Source organism: Anastrepha ludens, chromosome 3 (assembly GCF_028408465.1).
Source record: "Anastrepha ludens isolate Willacy chromosome 3, idAnaLude1.1, whole genome shotgun sequence".
NCBI classification, from domain to species: domain Eukaryota; kingdom Metazoa; phylum Arthropoda; class Insecta; order Diptera; family Tephritidae; genus Anastrepha; species Anastrepha ludens.
In genome coordinates, this window is record NC_071499.1 from 25,335,009 (window position 1) to 25,353,003 (window position 17,995).

Below are 17,995 nucleotides of genomic sequence, written 5' to 3' on the forward strand. Positions count from 1 at the left end.
CTCTCCAAAATGGCTCAAATAGAATAATCCATCGGATTCGCATCTGGTGAATTTAAGAGCCATTGTGTGGACGTTATAAAGCTCGGAACCTTGTTTTTTAGCCATTCTTGACTCACTCGAGCTTTGTGAGACGGTGTCGAGTCCTGTTGAAACGTCCTTGGTCTGCCACCGAAATGTTTGTCTACCCACGTCTCCAAAGCAACCTCCAGAATACTTTCCCGATAATATTTCCCATTTACCTTGATCCAGGCTCGATTGGAGAGCGCCCATCTGCGTTACAGCGGCCCAGACCATTACCTGTGGCGGATGCTGCCTCCTGGTGGTCAATCGATGACTCAAATTCTTGTATGCACGGTCGGTCAAATAAACTCTATCGTTTTGGGAGTTTACGAATTGCTCAATTTGAAAATTTTTCTCATCAGAAAACACAATTTTCGGAAGTTGACCGCTTTCGGCCAAGCGAAGCAACTCCTTCGCTCTCTCAAGTCTGACTTGTTGCTGTAACTTACATTGTTGACTTACATAACTGTAAGCAAAATTAAATCAAATGTCTACACTGTAGAACAAATGCGGAACTTTGTGGATTGATAGAATATTAAGTGTGCCCATTTGATCTGTAATACGAGGGTCGTTTGAAAAGTATGTGCAAACTCAGAGATGGCACTACTTGCATGTTATGTTTAGTTAGTAGTATCTCTTGGAAGAACCCAAACCAAATTTCGATCAGATCGGTATATTTCTTCGTGTTGGGCATTCGTTTGTTTATGGCTTTTTGTAGTTTTGCAAGAAAATGTGAATTTTTCCATTCAAGTGGTATAATTTAATCTCTCTGGCTTGTCAGTGGTGAATTCACATATCACCACACGAAGATGTACATAGCAGCAAAATCAAACTATAGTGGAGACTATAAACTATAGTGGAGAAGAAAGCATTGCTCCTCACGGATAATTTTGCGAGCTGAACTGTGATTTTCAAAACAACTTTTCGAGCCTTGAATCTAGAAATCTGACGTTAATCATCATAATGGTTGTGTATAGAAAAAGTGTTGCCAAGTTTGAACTCAAATATCTCAAATATCATTTCATACCTTATGCCATACATTTTGTTGACTAAAAAAAGAAAAAACCTTTTTTGTTTTGATGCTATCTCCTAAATATGTTGAGTAGCCAAAAAACCTGAGACATCAATTTTTTATATCCTTTTATTTACTTAATATTTCCCCATGATGCCAACACTTTGAAAATTATCAAACTCCCCTGGAAAAAATCAATTCTTCTTTAAATTTGGCATACAATTTTTATAGATCAATATTATTTAATCTCCTCTTCATAAATGTCTAAATAATTATTAAGTGCGTAACTAAGTTCTCGCTGTTTTTGACGTGATAACGTCTTATAATTCGATTTAACAGGCTGCACGCACGAAAAAATGTGTCGTTACCTTGCTCATTAGTGTTACCTTGCTCATATGTCGTTACTTTGCTCATTAGTGTTACCTTGCTCATTTGTCGTTACCTTGCTCATTGCATTGAATGAACTGCAGCGAAAGCGCGGAACGAACGACAAAGCAAACGAACGGCAACGTTCGACATCTTGCTCTCTCCTACTTAAGTGAGCGTATATATGTATGTATATGCACATATGTACATATATAAATTCACGTATTTGTATTTGCATATGCCTTCTTATTGATTATTATTAATTTGATTCACTTGAAGAATTTAAAACAAAACCAAGTTTGTTAATAATACCTGTTGTTTTAATGTTATTATTATTTTTTGACGTGATAACGTCTTATAATTCTATGTAGCCGGCTGCACGCACCAAAAAATGCGTCGTTACCTTGCTTGAACAGCATGTTATGTTATGTTATGATATGTTATGTTATGTTATGTTATGTTATGTTATGTTATGTTATGTTATGTTATGTTATGTTATGTTATGTTATGTTAATGTTAACTCATTCTCTATATCCACACAAAATATCTATCAAACAAATAAAATTAAAATTTTCTTTTTTTAAAAATGCAACCATTCAATCAGTATTTTCTTATGACGTTGTCACGTTAAACTATCGTCAGTAAACCGACTTTACAGACAACCTCTTTTTGGTGAAAATATAACTTTATTCTGAAAAAATGGTTACAAGTGAATTGAAAGTATTGCCAATCGCTGGCTACTACTTTTTCCCATCTTTCTGGTAGATCTCGTATACCGTCGCGGTAAAACTGTTCATCATGTGCCATCGATCGGAGCAGGTGGCGCAATATCTGAAGAATATGGAGGGTGGAGTAGGATTTCCCATTTCAGTGTTTTCAGGTAGGTTTTAACGGGTTTGGCAATGTGAGGCCGAGCGTTGTCATGCTGTAGAATCACTTTTTCATGCCTCTCAGCGCAGTGCTCGGCTCGATCGCATCAATTGAAGTCGTACCGATACCCAGTGATGGTTTCGTTTGGTTTTAACAGTTCATAATGCATGACACCAACTTGGTCCCACCAAATACATAGCATAACCTTCGCAGCGAGAATATTCGGTCGAAGCAACGACGTAGAAGCATAACCGGACAGCCCCATGACTTTCTTTTCTTTGGATTGCTGTAATGAATCCATTTTTCATCACCCGTCACGATGCGATGAAGAAAACCCTTCCTTTTTTGCCGCTGGAGCAGTTAGTCATAGGCGAAAAAACGACGTTTAAAATCACTTGGTTTTAACTCATAAGAAACCCAAGTCCCCTGTTTCTGAATTATTCCCAAAACATGCGATCGCTTGGAAATGGATTGGCGGGTAACTCCTAATACTGAAACAAGCTCTTCTTGCGTTTGACACGAATCCTCATTGAGCAATGCCACCAATTCAGGCTCTTCGAAGGTTTTTGGCCTTCTTTCACGCGGGCGGTCCAATGCTCGTCAACATTAAAATCACCGTCTTTGAAGCGACGGAACCAATCTCGGCATGTTGTTTCACTTAAAGCAGCATCTCCATAAACTTTTTGTAGCTCTCGATGCGCTTCAGCCGCCGTCTTTTTCGAATGAAAGAGTTTCCTCAACACTTTCCGCAAATGTCGATTATTCGGCACAAAATCAGACATTTCCTCAAAACCAAAAGTAAATGATACCAAAACCAAATCACTAATGTGTCGAAGCAGTTTGTTTACCATATCTCTAAGCTTGGTTTATGACGTTTAGGTTATGTTAGAATCGACTAGCACACACTGCTGGCGGCATCTATTGACAAACAGCGGGATCTTAGTTGCGCAACTAATATATCATAGCTTTATTTAAAAAAAAAAACGTTATATAAAAATAGTCGAAACATGTTAAAAAATAAAAAAAGAAAATTGGGAACATTTTTGGGCCATGGGACAAATTTAGAAGGTAGCAACAAGGAAAAAACTTTGGGACATTTCAGTACATAAACATTTTTTTAACAAATAAAGTAATATTTTTCAAACGCACTACATTTTCTGTTATTTCCAAAGGTATTCAGTATGCAGGAAGAGCTCGGCCAAACACTTAACAGACGCCAAATTATTATTTTTTTTTTTTATTCGAAAATTTACAACTTCTATATCAGTGTTGCCTAGCTTAAAATTAGTAACAAAATTTAGAATAAAAAATGTATCTGGTTTTAGTAAGTAATACTAAATATCTGATTTTACATTTGCGGCCACGAGAAATAGAACTAAATTACCTCAATAATGCAGAACTTACGAGTTCAAACAAAATTTTTAGTTCAAATTATTTACTATGCAACACAGTGTAATTAATCAGACTTTTCTCGTCATTGCCATTTCTCGTTGTCAAAAAAGACCTAACGCCAAGTAGCCAACTCGTCTCAGTCGTCGTGTTGCATTGCCGCGAGAGAGTCGTAATTTTCATTTCCAAAAAATACGTTCGCCAATTTTTGCACATTTTGCGTATATAGCAAATGTTCTAGTGCCGAAAATATAAAACTTTCGAATTGTAAATATTACGGAGAACCTTGAAAAAAAGTAAACTGAGTAAAGCGCTTTGTGAAAGAAATCAATTGAAATCAAACAACGCAGTTGGCGAAGGTAAACACGCGTCCATTAACATTCGCAAATCGTACTCAAACAACAAAGGAGCCCACAACAAGCCATCAGAGTGCAATTCATCTGACTTGGGCTCGCAAAGTTCTCCTAAGTCCGGCTCAAGCGGTTGTTGGCTAGTGCTAAGTGAGCAACAAGTGACGTTAGATATGTATGTAGATTAGTGACATTTCCGACAGCGTATCAACACTAGAGCGACAACAGAGTGCTATTTAAAACCGAGTAATGTTGTGATTTGTTGTTTTTTTTTTGTCGTTTTTGAAACTGAGCACAAGTCGAAAGAGTGCGATTTATTTTTTTTATTTTTAGGGAAGATAAGATTAAGCCGAGAGATTAACACACTTTTTACCACATATTGCTTCTTCGATCTAACAGTCTCTCCCTCTTACTCTCTCTCACACACTCTCTCTTCCTCTTTTTCTTTCTAAAGCTGAGAATAATATGTTTACATCGCCCAAGCTATGCCGCGAATTGAAATTTTGGATTTGTACGTTTGTTTTCCTATCAACTTTATTTCGCATTCTCAATGCTGTGCCGGCACCAGCCACTAACACAAATGGATCGGGTGGTAAGTAAAAGAAATAATGAGAACAACTTAGTTAAATTGACGCCAAAAGCAATAGCATCATAGTAAACAGAGAATCGCTCAGAAATGTTGAAGATGTAACTTAACAGCGCTCTCTGCAGCTACCCCCGCTTACTTACATACATACTTACATATTCTTCTATCACGCTTCTGATAGCCAAGCGGCAATCAAGGCTCATTAACAATGTGAGTCGAAATTACTTTGTAGGCTGATTAACTTCCCTTTCCCTCATTTCTGAATGCTTTCAAACTCTGCAGGTATTGAGGGTTCCACATCACAACCGCATTGCAAAAAAATGTATGGCCCTTGAACTAGTTAGGAAGGGCACCCTCGGAGTGGTGTCAGCGTTTTTCACTATATTAGTATTTATTATATTTTCCCGCTAAGCGAATTAGCATCTCAAAAGTGGTTTGGTTTGCTTGGTTCACCCCACCCTTTAAAATACGATGTGATTTAAAAATTGCTTGATTGCGTTATAAATAACACGCCGAGTGCTCCGCTGTGATGTCATTTATTGTTGTGTGTTGTTATTTGATACGATGTGATGCCCTTTGACGTGATATGATGACATGACTAGAGTGATAATGTTACATTGCATATGCGCTGATGATCTAAACTGTGATGTGATATCATGCCTTGATGTCCAGCAACAAAGCGCGATCTAGCAGTCTGCTATGTTGATAAGTGACTTAGTGTATATCGTCAAGGCATGCTAATGTGATGTGATGTGATGAAATATAATCTGGCATGATGTGTTCATCACTTTAATCTGTGTTGCTCATGGCATTATTTTGCGTCGTTTTGTCAAAAAATTAATAGAAAACTCGAAAAACTTATATGTGAGGGTGAATTCAACTACTGACATGTAAGAATTTTTATTTTTTTATTCAGTCAGGGCGATGCCTTATATAAAAATATCAGAAATTTTCATCATGTTGTTGTCGCTGTTGTTGTAGCAGTCTAAATATCTCCAAACATGTACGAGAAATGATGCTGAAGTGGCAGTCCTTTAACGGGTATGCTTTAAATCTGGGTCGTTCCGGTAGCTGTCGTGCAAACGCATCCTCTGATGCCATGTGATGTGATGCGATGTGATGTCAGTTCGTGTAACGCGATGTCACATCACATGATGTTTTCTGATGTGACGTAGCTTGAAATATGAAACAAATATGCACATATCGCTTATTTACTCAATAATGGTATAAAATATTTTTTTAAAGAAGTTGGTTTGAAGCCGTCTTTCTCAACATTTTGATTTTTTGATATATGACGATCTTGCATTAAATGGGCAATATGTCGAAACGTCTAAAATGATGCCTATCACGTAGTTTTGATCCACTTTCCCAAAGACAGTTTAATAGGCTGTCGATTCAGTGAATAGCACGAACAAGCAGCGCTTCGCTAAGCTCCCAAAAACATGTATTTTATTTTTTAAATACTTCTTATTCCTACAGAAAACGACCCGTGTGTGGTGAAACAAGGAGTTTTTGGAAAGTGTACTCTACCCCGAAATTGTCCCGATCTCATAACGCAAATGCAAAATTTGGGACTTTCCAACAAGGATGTAGTCCGCTGTGGTTTCACCACCTTTGAGGAAATAATTTGCTGCCCCGTGGCAGCGGATACAAATGTTCTAGGAATTTTTAATACCACAAATGATTTTATAAAAAATACTCGGAATTCGAATGGCGGCAACAATGAACGCGGAGACTTCGGCGCCCAAGAGCGAAAAGCGCTGAAAGGTAGGAGAACTTCCACACCACACAAACACTGTACGAAATAATTAGCTTAAGTCTTGATTATTCTGCTTTCTCTTCAAAAATTTGTTCAGCATGTCGCTTACTCGAGGACTTTGCAGAGCCATTTACCGTGCCGCATATACTTGGCGGCTCACCGGTTGCGCCGGGCGAATACCCGCACATGGCGGCAATCGGTTACGCATCCATTAATGAACGAGGCCCGCCCTATGATATACGTTGCGGTGGCACACTCATAGCCAAACGTTTTGTGCTCACGGCGGCGCATTGCGTTAATCGACGTGACAGCGTGCCGGCTATTGTGCGTTTGGGCGTGACCGATTTTAATAATGCCGACCAAATGAAAAATGCTGTCGATATGCCCATTGAGGTGAGAAATGTTTGCTAAGTATTCAGAAATCGATAATTTAACTACTTTTTTTTATTGACAGTTGGTGCACATCCACAAGGACTACAACAGCCTGCAGAAGTATGACGATATTGCCATAATCGAGCTAAAAAATGACGTCGAATACTCCTCGCTGGTGTTTCCAGCTTGCCTGCATACAGACCTAGCTGATCCGCCGCCAAGCGCGGCACTCAATGTAACTGGCTGGGGCACAACTAACTTGAGAAGTAGGTATTAAATTATTCAAATCACACACAGCTGGTATCCAAATTTTTAAATTTATCTCTACTTACCATACAAACATTTTTCTCTCCCTCCAAAGCACGTGAAAAATCCAACGTTCTACTCACGGCACGTGTTAAGATTTTTTCCTTAGAAGACTGCAATGCCGCCTATACGCGCCTAGGTATTTTACCCGCGCGCGGAATATTGCCCACACAAATGTGCATTCACGATCCAGATTTGATCAGTGACGCCTGTTGGGGCGACTCCGGTGGACCGCTCAATCTCATAATCGACGAAAAATATCGCAAAATGCAGGTTATTGGCATAGTCTCGGCTGGAAGTGGTTGCGCGACGACCACGCCTAGTTTGTATACACGAGTTGCGTCGTATTTGGATTTTATAGAGGATATCGTGTGGAAGGATTTATGAAATTTTAGTTTATAAAGGGTGGTCCAGAGACAAGTTTCTTTTTGAATCGTATATGGGTTTGGCATCGTCTGCCTTACACGCTCGAAATCTTGACTTGAGGTCGAAATTATGTCCGCGGAATGAAATGAGTCGCCTTATGATTGAACAAATCCTAAAAAAAATAAGTCTTTACAGAAATCAGAGTGGGGTCAAGGTAGTAGCATACGTCGATGACTTAGTCCTGATGGTATCGGGACCGTTTCCCTCAGTCATGGCTGAGATTTTGGAAAGATCACTGGCTATACTCAGTCGCTGGACTGCCACTTGCGGCGTCCGAGTAACGGAGCTGCTGCTATTTACCAGAAAATATAAACCTCCACCCTTTCCACTTCCCAAATTAAACAACCACGTTCTCCCGCTCTCATCGGAAGTTAGGTATCTTGGAGTGATACTTGGCTCCAAACTCCATTGGAAGCTACACATTAAAAATCGGGTAAAGAAGGTCAGTATAGCCTTCTACTCCTGCAAATCTATATTCGGTAAAAAATTGGGACTCAAGCCATAGGTCGTGCTGTGGATGTACAACGCAGTGGTTTTGCCAATTTTAACGTATGGATGCCTAGTTTGATGGGAAGCTCTTCGGAAGGGCTATAATATCACTAAACTGGGGCGGGTGCAGTCTTCATGCATTGGCATCAGCGGAGCATGTAAAACTTGCCCCAGTGTTTTGCACTTACTTCCCATCGACTTGTACGTTATTTCCATCGCAGCTCAAAGTGCAATCAGGCTAAAGGAGATTAGCCGCTGGAGGCAATCTCTCAAGGGATATGGTAGCATTTTCGGACAGTTAACACCGTATTTCTCCGAACTTCGAGCAGATCTCTCTACCCGCAAACTAGTGTTAGAAGCTCGTGCAAGGGCAATCTTCCAAAGAGGCAGGATTTGTTCGAGGGGAAAATCTGTAGCGAAGCTTGCACCTTTGTCTTCACTGACGGTTCCAAGATGGAATCGGAAGTCGGAGCAGGGGTTTTCTCTAAATCGGCCAATTCATCTATCTGCTTTAAACTGCCGAAGTGTTTTTCAAGCAGAAGTCTTTGCGATCCTGCAGGCATGCAAAATGCTTAGGGAACGCGGTAGCGAGGGAGATATTAACATTTTCTCCGATAGTCATGCCGCGATCAAGGCTCTGACGACACCATGGTGCAGAACGAAATTAATAAACTCCTGTAAGGAGGATATCAAATATCTTGGGTGTGCAGGTATCATTTCTCTGACCTGGGTTCCAGGACATAGGAACATAGAAATGAAATTGCTAATGAACTTGCCAGAGAGGGGACTGAATTGGCTTCAGAGACCTCCTACCCGATCATCGACATCCCCCTGACAGTTGCTAAAGGGAAACTGCACAGATGATTTCTCAGGAAAGCGCAGAAAAGATGGAGCTCCATTTCTTCAGGTGCTATCTCGAAAATACTTTGGCCCCAGTACAATATACGAAGGACTCAGAAAGTCCCTTGGACTCCTCGCCATTCAAGTTCCAAATTCGTATCTGTGTTTACTGGTCACTGGACGATCTGTGGGGACCTTTCAGAGAAGAAGACTGTTGAGCACATTCTCTGTAAATGTCCGGGTTTGGCAGCTGGACGATTAAGGTCACTGGGTGCTCCTTTCTTCGACAGCCTGGGGCAGTGCGCCAACCTAAATCCCATCAATCTTCTCTATTATATCAACAGCCCTGACTGGCATCAGTACTACTTGAGGAGTGCCAGACTGGGACTTCAACCATTTCACCTCCCTACCTAAGTGTTTTTAAAGAAACTAATTTGCCTCACAAAAAGAAAAACTAGAAGTTCTCGACATCGTGCTGTATGCAACTCTATCCGGCCTGATGTGAATTGTTCGTGAAACTCTCGGACTATTCACACAGAAGGTATAAATTACTCAGTTGGATTGTTCTATTCAGTTCGGCATCTTAGTAGTCGTAGCATCGCCCAGGAGCTAAAGATCGACCATACAACAGTTTTAAACCATTGCCCAAAGCTGGATTCAAAAAGAAGCTCGCTGTTTGGGTGTCACACCAATTAACACCAAAAAAACAGGATGGATCGCATTTCCATCTGCGAAACCTTGACCAAGCAGCTCAACGGTAGTCAAAGCAGGACTAATGGCCAAGCAGGTTCTACTGTGTATTTGGTGGGACTTGAAAGGAATCATTTACTATGAGTTACTTCCGTATGGCCAAACACCAAATTTAGATCTCTACTGTCCACAGCTGAGCCTTTTGAAGCTAGCGATTGATCAGAAGACCAGAATTGGCCAACAGCAAAGGTTTTGTGTTCCTTCAGGACAAAGCAAGGGCGCACACGTGAAACCGTATTCCATAAATAATGGGACTATTTACGCCTTCCTATAATGCCGCAAGAAACCGCAGAAATTGACCTTTGTTCATTTTATTTGAATTTTAAAAAGAAACTTGTATTTGGATCACCCTGTCAGAAAAATACTGAATGCCTTTATTTAGATGACTTTTGTTTTTAGTTAATACTTATTACCTATTTTTACTTGTTATATACCAAATGTGAGATTAAATTTAAAAAATTATTTCAAGCTTCAAACCATAGAAAAATGTTTTTTTAACAAAAAAATTTGGATAATGTGGTTTTACTTGGATAATGTGGTTTTTTTTATTAAGTTTTTCAATCCCTCTGTACGAAAGTGGTTCCATGTGCAGAAATTCGCGCAAATGGTGAAAGTTTTTATTTGGCGGTTCAAGCAGCCCAGGACTATAGGGTCCGGCACTGTAACCAATTAAAAAGGCCATACATTTAATTTGGAAAATTACTTTTATTCAATTCAAAGTAAAAAATGTGTGGAAATAATATAAAATTAAGTATCAATTTGCTTTTGCTCGATATGAACGAACACCGTTTGCCTTGACTATGGCCTTGAGACGCTCCAGAAGCGATTCGAAAGCTGCCCGAATGTGACTTGTAGATATTTTGACCCACTCGCGGACAATGACTTTTTTCAGCTCCTCGAGACTGGTGAATCTTTTAGTTCGGACTTTGCTCTCCAAAATGGCTCACACGTTGTGAAGTTCGGAACGTTGATTTTCAGCCATTCTTGGTTCACTCGAGCTTTGTCAGATGGTGCCGAGTTCTGTTGGAACGTCTATGGTCTGCCACCGAAATCCTTGCCTGCCCACGGTTTCAAAGCAACCTCCAGAATACTTTTCCGATAATATTTCACTTTTACTAGACGCCAGGCTCGATGAAAATGATTGGAGCGCCCATCTGCGGTTACAGCGGTCCAAACCATTACCTGTGATGGATGCTGCCTTCTGGTGCCCAATAGATGACTCAAACCCTATCATTTTGGAAGTTTACGAATTGCTCAATTTGACAAATTTTCTCGTCAGAAAACCCAATGTTCGGAAATGGACCGCTTTCGGCCAAGCGAAGCAACTCCATCGTTCTCTCAAGTCTGACTTGTTGCTGCTTAGGTGAGAGATCATGCGCATTTTGGATCCTGTAAGGTTTGAATTTGAGATCATTTTTCAGTATGCGGCGGATGTTAAGATCAGATATTTTCAGTTCCTTCGCCATTTGATTGGCACTTCGTCGGGGATTTCGCTCAAGTCGCTTCTTCACTTTTTGAAGCACTTGACGTGACGTTGCTGTCTTTTGATGACCACCTCCATGACGTTTCGCGATGCTACCAGTATCATTGTAATAGGTAATGGTGCGATAATCAAAAACTGTATTTACTTTAAGATGCTCGAGCTCACAAAAAATCGCTGGTTGTGATTTTGCATTCAAATGTAATGCAATCAGACTTTAAGTTTGAAATCCATTACTGATTTTCTCTTTTCGCGTTTACTCCCGGCAAAATGCTTCCGCGCGCTTGTAAAGAATACTCTGAACTGTCATTTACCCAACTAACACACAGCTGATGCCCGTGCATCCGCTGCGCAAGCGGTCTGAAGTTGGTTACACTTCGAGTTCCGGACCCTGTACTATTTTGTTTAAGTGTAAAAAGTTTATTGGAGTAGCTTTGTTTATCTCTGGCTAAGTGGACGTCTCAAGGCCTCCTTTGAAGTTAGATCGGCTAGTTAGTTGCCTTTAATTTTTATGTGACGATTGCAAATTTTCCTCGACCATTGCTGGCAAATTTTATGGCTTCATCATCATCATTGTTTCCTTGAGTCTCTGGCGGAACAAGGGGTTCCAACTAACGCTATCTCGTCCGACGATTACTCGATAAGGCCTGCTTCCGCTTAACCCGAGATGATGCCAATAACTGATTGGCCGAGTGTGAATACATCGTGTATACATCGGTATTCGGCTTCCGAATCCAATGTGACGTGGCAACCAAAGTTCCCCTCGCAATTTTCTTTTTCTTCATAGCTAAAAAGCAAACCTTCTAAATCTCTCAGCTTTGAAAGAAAAGTGCTTGCTTATCTCGTAATGATTTTAGTTCAGTGAGGTATTCTTGTCTTGTTAAATTACATTGAAAATTGTGAAAAATAATAGCACGAAAATATTCACGGTTGAACTCCATTTTTTTTTTTATTCTCTTTTTGACGTGATGCTTTTTAAAGACACTGGTAAACAGCTATCTGATACCATAACTGATAACTACTCCTCTTAATAGTTATAGTTGTTCTTAAAACAAGCCAACAGCGCAAATGGTACACAATTAAATTCCAACTCCTCACAGTGAAATAATTGACAATTTTCTATAATTTAACTCACAGGGCAGAATTTACTTTTATATTTTTTTCTTCATAAATGCAATTAATTATAGGTACAATAAACACAAAGCGTTCGAATGCAAATTTCTTCAAACAGGTACTTGAGTTTCTTTAAAAACTTAATTTCTAATCTGTTCCATAGTATTGCGCATTGTAGGAGAACTGCTCCGTTTGGCTCGCCTCCAACACAATGGAGATCAAACGCTGACCAATGCCGCCAGCCACCACGTAAGCATTGCCTTCGAGGCTATCCTGTTCGCAGACGATTTCGACATAAGTGAGAACGCTGGCCGAAACCGAGTCCGATTGAGGGTAACTCAATTGAATAGTCACATCCTTCGCCACCTGATAGTTGAAGACATCGGCAGCCTGTGCAACCAAGTGATCACCTAAAAAATGTAGTAGAAAGAGAAATTGAAAAATTAGTGGATTGAAGTGAGTGAATGAGTGAGTGAGTGAGTGAAGGGTCAGAGTAAATGCAGATATTTCCTATTTTCGAGTAAAAAAGTGAAAGGAGGTATTTTTTTTTTTGTATTTACTCCAGAGCAATGCCAGGCACAACTGATGCAAATGAATTTAAAATTAGTTTTTAATTTTTTTTTTTTCTCATTTATCAAGCGTTTGGAGTCATGAAAACGAAGTTAAAATTTATTTAAAATTTTTTTTTTCTCGTTTTTCAAGCGTTTGGAGTCATGAAAACGAAGTTAAAATTTATTTAAAATTTTTTTTTTCTCGTTTTTCAAGCGTTTGGAGTCATGAAAACGAAGTTAAAATTTATTTAAAATTTTTTTTTTCTCGTTTTTCAAGCGTTTGGAGTCATGAAAACGAAGTTAACATTTATTTAAAATTTTTTTTTTCTCGTTTTTCAAGCGTTTGGAGTCATGTATCAAGGTTTTTTTTTTGTTAGAAGAAATATCACGTTTAATTTTTCAAAAAAAAAAAATCAATGCATGTAGTTCGCTCAAAATTTTGATTGTAAGTGGGTACCTACTTCTGAGTGACCAAATTAATCGCTTTACTTAGATTAGGAAAAATGAGTATTAAAACTTATTTCGAAATTGAGAGCGTTACTGAACTTTTGCGCCTTTTCAAATTTCAAGTACATTTTCACTTGGGCTTGGTTAAGAAATATTTCCTTTTTAATTTTGGCACAAATCAGTTTGAGGTTCTAAATCATGATTGAGGTGCATCTAGTTTTCCTCGAAAATAGTGACGTCATAACTTATTTTCCCATATTTTTAGATTTAGCGCAGTTGTCGTTTCGAAAACTCACCTGAAACCCGTGCGCCCAGCGTGTATCGCACCGATTGGCTCCTTGCTTGGCTCTCCTCCTTCGTCATACGCGACAAAACCAATTCTGGATGCTGCTTCTGAAATTCAGTCAAATCCGTGACAACCGTAATGTCAAGCTCTTTCTGCCCCGTTAGGCTGTTGCTGCTATCTCTGGCGACACCACCGTCCACTACGGCAATCGCCAAACAGGCGACCAGAGCAATTGAAACCACAGACGATATACGCGAATACATATTTTTTAGTAAAAAATTTATTTGATTTGAGATTACAATAAAATTGTTAGAATTTTCTAGCCGGAAATGGCACTGCTAAGAACTGTTATCAAAACTGAATGACAACGCCAGGTAGCAAAAGCGACTATTTATACTGAAACAACGAGTGGCCGATTGATTGGCAATACAGAAAGATATGAAAAACTCAGTGCTTATCAAAAACAAATATAAAACACTTTCAACAGGTGCTGAAGAAATTGGAAAAGAAAAAAAAACTAACCGCAAAAAGTATGAAAAAAGAATCACAACTGATAAGTGGCGCATCGCTAATGATAAGCATCGACAATACAATTAAAAATGTGAAGTTGGGGAAGGAGGAAGAGAGAGGATATGCGAATGATAGAGTGTAATAATTTTTACTTCAATGCTGTATTTTTTTTTTTTGCTGAAAATGTTTTGGGGTAAATATTTATGTTTTTTGTGCTGTAACAAAGGTGTTCTACTGTCTGGTTTTTTTTTCTTCTTCTTTTTTTCTTTTGTTTTGTTTGGCAAAAGATTAATTAACTATGATTCAGTCAAAATATATCGAGAAACTAGAAATATTTAGGTCTCGTACAAAAAAAATATTTCTTTGAATATTATTTGTTTTCTTAAACAAAACAAGACATACACCTGATTCTCTTTTTACACGAATTTGATCTAACACGAGTTAAAAAGAAACAACAAAGCTTTTGCTTTGTTTTAAGACGATTTTCAATATTTTATGAATTTTTCTTGAATCTTATAGAGCAAATATAGGGTCCAGCACTCGAAGTGTAACCAACTTCAGACCGCTCGCATAGCTGATACACGAGCATGGTCGCTATCCAATCGGTTCCATCGGAAAAGTATTCTGGAGGTTGCTTTGAAGTCGAGGGCAGACACACATTTCGGTGGCAGACCATGGACGTTTTAACAGGACTCGGCACCTTCTCACAAAGCTCGAGTGAACCAAGAATGGCTAAAAAACAACGTTCCGAACTTCATAACGTCCACACAATAGCTCTCAAATTCACCAGACGCGGATCCGATGGATTATTCTCGTTGGGCCATTTTAGAGAGCCAGGTCCGAACTAAAAGATTCACCAGTCTCGAGGCGCTGAAAACAGCCATTGTCCGCGAGTTGGCCAAAATACCTGCAAGTCACATTCGGGCAGCTTGCAATTCGTTTCTAGACCATCTCAAGGCCATAGTCAAGGAAAAAAGTGGTCATATCGAGCAAAAGTAAATTGATTCTTAATTTTGTATTATTTTCACAAATTTTTTACTTTCAATTGAATAAAAGTTATTTTCCAAACTTGATTTATGGTCTTTTTAATCGGTTACAGTTCGAGTGTCAGACACTGTAGAGTGAGATTTTTTTGCGCATGCACGGAGCGTTTAAATTAATCTTAGGAAAAGTCTCTATGGCTTGGTAGATTTTGCTCTCACCGTTTAATAATTTATTTCTTATAGTATACAGTGAGTCAAAAAAGTATTGGCACACTCGAAAAATCAAAGTTCTCAGTGCTATAACTTTTCTTCTAATGAAAGTATAAAAAAAATAGAAAACGGTGTTTCCTAAATGTAATTATTTATTAGGTATCTGAACAAAAAAAAAAATTAATATTGACATAGGTTTACAGGCTCAACCTTGAAAGGTAAAATAAGGCACAAATTCACATCAAAAAAGTATTGGCACATTCTTTTTGTTAGCTTATGCTTTTGGCGTCGTAACGGTAAACTCCCGTTGTTTTCACTCTCGCTTTTTTACTTATTCGTACGTTTTAGGAATTGCTTACGGTCGCAATCACTTTTGATCGCAATTTCAACGGGCATGGACCGTGGCCGTGGTGCTGATATTTCCCTAGAACTACGTCAATAATAATAAAACTGTATTTAGAAAAAAAATTCTATCGCGAAATTGGCAAACTTGTCGATAAATCATGGTCCAGCGTTATTGCAATACTGTCAAAATAGCTCCGGAGAGCAGATCTGGCCGCCCAAAAAAATTAACCAAACGACTGGAGGCGAATTGTGGTGTCCACGGTGGCACAAAATCCAAAAACTTCGGCTGTCAAATTGTGCGAGGCCCTGCAAAATTCATTTGGAATCAATTTCAACCCCCAAACTGTTCAGAATACCCTATATAAGGCTGGGTATCATGGCCGGGTTCCTCGACGTAAACCCTTAATTTCGAAGGTAAATAAGAAAAACTGGCTAGAATTTGCTAAACAGCATTTAAATAAGCCTGACGCTTTTTGAAGCACCACCATTTTTAGTGATGAATCAAAATTCAATTTATTTAGATCAGATGGAGCACCAAAAGAAAGCCAAATAAAGAACTTCAAGAGAACAACCTGCTCAAAACAGTTAAACACGGTGGAGGAAATGTGATGGTTTGGTGGTGTTTCGCGGCATCTGATGCCGGAAAGCTCGTGTTCATAGCTTAGACAATGGATAAGCATGTGTATCGCGACATTCTTGAAGAAAATTTAAGTCCAAGTGTCGAAGAACTGGGTCCTAACTTGGCAATTTCAGCAAGATAATGATCCAAAACATTCGTCTTATCTTGTGCAAGAGTGGTTGATATGCAAACAGCAGATCGCAAAGTATAAATAAACACGAATCGCAATTTACGAAATGAATCAAAGTTCGGACATAATATCTTTCATGCCCACTGTGCAAAGCACCGATTGGCAGGTGGCCTATTAAAAGTAATAAAAGTAAGCTTTCAATAATCACTTGAGCAATATTACCAAACTGCCAAACGAAATTGCTTCGATTTATGTTAATTAGCTTGATTTGTTTACTAAATAACTGCTCCGCATTTATCAGTAATTTTTCTAATTAGGAATCACTCCTAGATAGCCAATAGTGCGATAGCCGACGTTGCCTAACTCACTTGATTGGAATTATCTAAAATTAATTTTAGTACTTGAAAAAATGCAAAGTATTAACGGATGTTACCCTTATGACTCATTCGAGAAATTCTAAGAAATCTACTTTTATAATTAGTGGAAGTGATGCGAATACTATAAATATATGAAGTATAGATAAGTGCCTGCTAAATCACCTCGATTGTCTTATCAATATCATTAAATGATTCATACTTGAGATTTATGGGCATTACTATTACGACAAGACTTAACGAGAAAAGAACAATAAAAGTCTTTGTTTCCGGTAGTTTCTGAAGCGATACTTAGGACTGCACCAACGACTGTGAAATATTTGAAATTTTTATACAAACGAATTATGGAGTTGAAAACTCAATTTTTTTTGGTTTACATAAAAAAGCAATCATTTTTATTATTAAAGGAATTCGTTCATTCATGTGGGTGCCTCGGCTAGCTTTGTGTTACCGCACCGAATACTTTCATTCGTACGATACGGTTGGTTGGTTAGTTAAAGTGGTGATTCTAAGAGATTTCCAACTAGCGCTTCCGCACCATTTTGTTGCCACACCCTCGTTACCAACTTTTTTAATGGTTATTTACAGCAGGATTATATCCAGTATGTGCGGTTTAAGAAGCTTATTAGGTTGTCGACGTCTAAGCCAGACAGTTGTTCGAGATTCTCGAATAGCGGTTGGCCCAGGATTAACATTCAGTCCTTCCATAGGGCAGGGCATTCACAGAGGAAATGGAGGATTGTTTCCTTGTCCTCCGGTTGTTTGTAACTGTGACAGTATTTGTTGTGAGGGATACCCATTTTGGCTGCTTGTTCCCCGTTCGGACCAAAAGCCAGTTATGACTGCCGTTAGTCTCCAGGCGTCCCGTCATTTCATGCTTATTAATATCAACGATTGCTTGAGGTTGTAGATGGGCCATGACGTTCTACTAATTTTGCATTTCGTCGGGTCTTTCCATCTACAATCCGCGATTTGGAGGTATTTTTGGGAAACTATATTCTTGACTGCACCTAATGGTGTGAATACCGATACAAGATGGCAGATCCCCCTCTTGCCAGTTCATCTGCTTTTTCGTTACCTTCAATGGTCCGATGTCCTGGTACCCAGATTAAGGTAACTTTATGGTTTACACTCAAAGTGGTGAGGCTATTCCTACTTTGTTCCATCACTTTAGAGGTTGTTGTAGCCGAACGCAGTGCCTGGATTGCAGCTTGGCTATCCGAAAGAATACCGATATAGCCCTTAAAAGAAAGATCTGCGATTAGTAGCCTACAAGCTTCCCCAATTGCCAGTACTTCCACCTGGAAGACCCTGCAGGTCTTAGGGAGGCGCACAGATTTCTCAATTTTAAGTCTGTGAGAATATGGTATAT

At 39.1% G+C, this 17,995-nt stretch overlaps 2 protein-coding genes across 2 annotated transcripts; one reads left to right on the forward strand and one right to left on the reverse strand.

Moving 5' to 3' along the window:
• Positions 1 to 3,972: 3,972 nt before the first annotated feature.
• Positions 3,973 to 7,661, forward strand: LOC128857200 (serine protease persephone-like). Its single transcript, XM_054092841.1, has 6 exons — positions 3,973 to 4,197; positions 4,502 to 4,639; positions 6,113 to 6,400; positions 6,490 to 6,785; positions 6,847 to 7,030; positions 7,126 to 7,661. Exons 2-6 carry the CDS (start codon positions 4,513 to 4,515, stop codon positions 7,455 to 7,457), a joined length of 1,227 nt encoding a protein of 408 aa, XP_053948816.1. The 5' UTR covers positions 3,973 to 4,197; positions 4,502 to 4,512; the 3' UTR covers positions 7,458 to 7,661.
• A 4,509-nt stretch (positions 7,662 to 12,170) lies between these two features.
• LOC128857201 (uncharacterized) lies at positions 12,171 to 13,822 on the reverse strand. The gene is made up of 2 exons (XM_054092843.1): positions 13,463 to 13,822; positions 12,171 to 12,578 (listed from the first exon to the last, which is right to left on the reverse strand). The coding sequence occupies exons 1-2, from the start codon at positions 13,713 to 13,715 to the stop codon at positions 12,316 to 12,318; spliced, it is 516 nt and encodes a 171-aa protein (XP_053948818.1). The 5' UTR covers positions 13,716 to 13,822; the 3' UTR covers positions 12,171 to 12,315.
• Between the last annotated feature and the right edge of the window lie 4,173 nt (positions 13,823 to 17,995).

Bases quoted from the DNA above. Each gene is read 5' to 3' on its own strand.
- LOC128857200 (XM_054092841.1), top strand. From the start codon at position 4,513: ATGTTTACATCGCCCAAGCTATGCCGCGAATTGAAATTTTGGATTTGT. The intron at 6,786-6,846 runs GTGAGAAATGTT...TTTTATTGACAG, and splicing joins CTGTCGATATGCCCATTGAG to TTGGTGCACATCCACAAGGA. The intron at 7,031-7,125 runs GTAGGTATTAAA...CTCCCTCCAAAG, and splicing joins GGGCACAACTAACTTGAGAA to CACGTGAAAAATCCAACGTT.
- LOC128857201 (XM_054092843.1), bottom strand. From the start codon at position 13,715: ATGTATTCGCGTATATCGTCTGTGGTTTCAATTGCTCTGGTCGCCTGT. The intron at 12,579-13,462 runs GTGAGTTTTCGA...TACATTTTTTAG, and splicing joins GCTGGGCGCACGGGTTTCAG to GTGATCACTTGGTTGCACAG.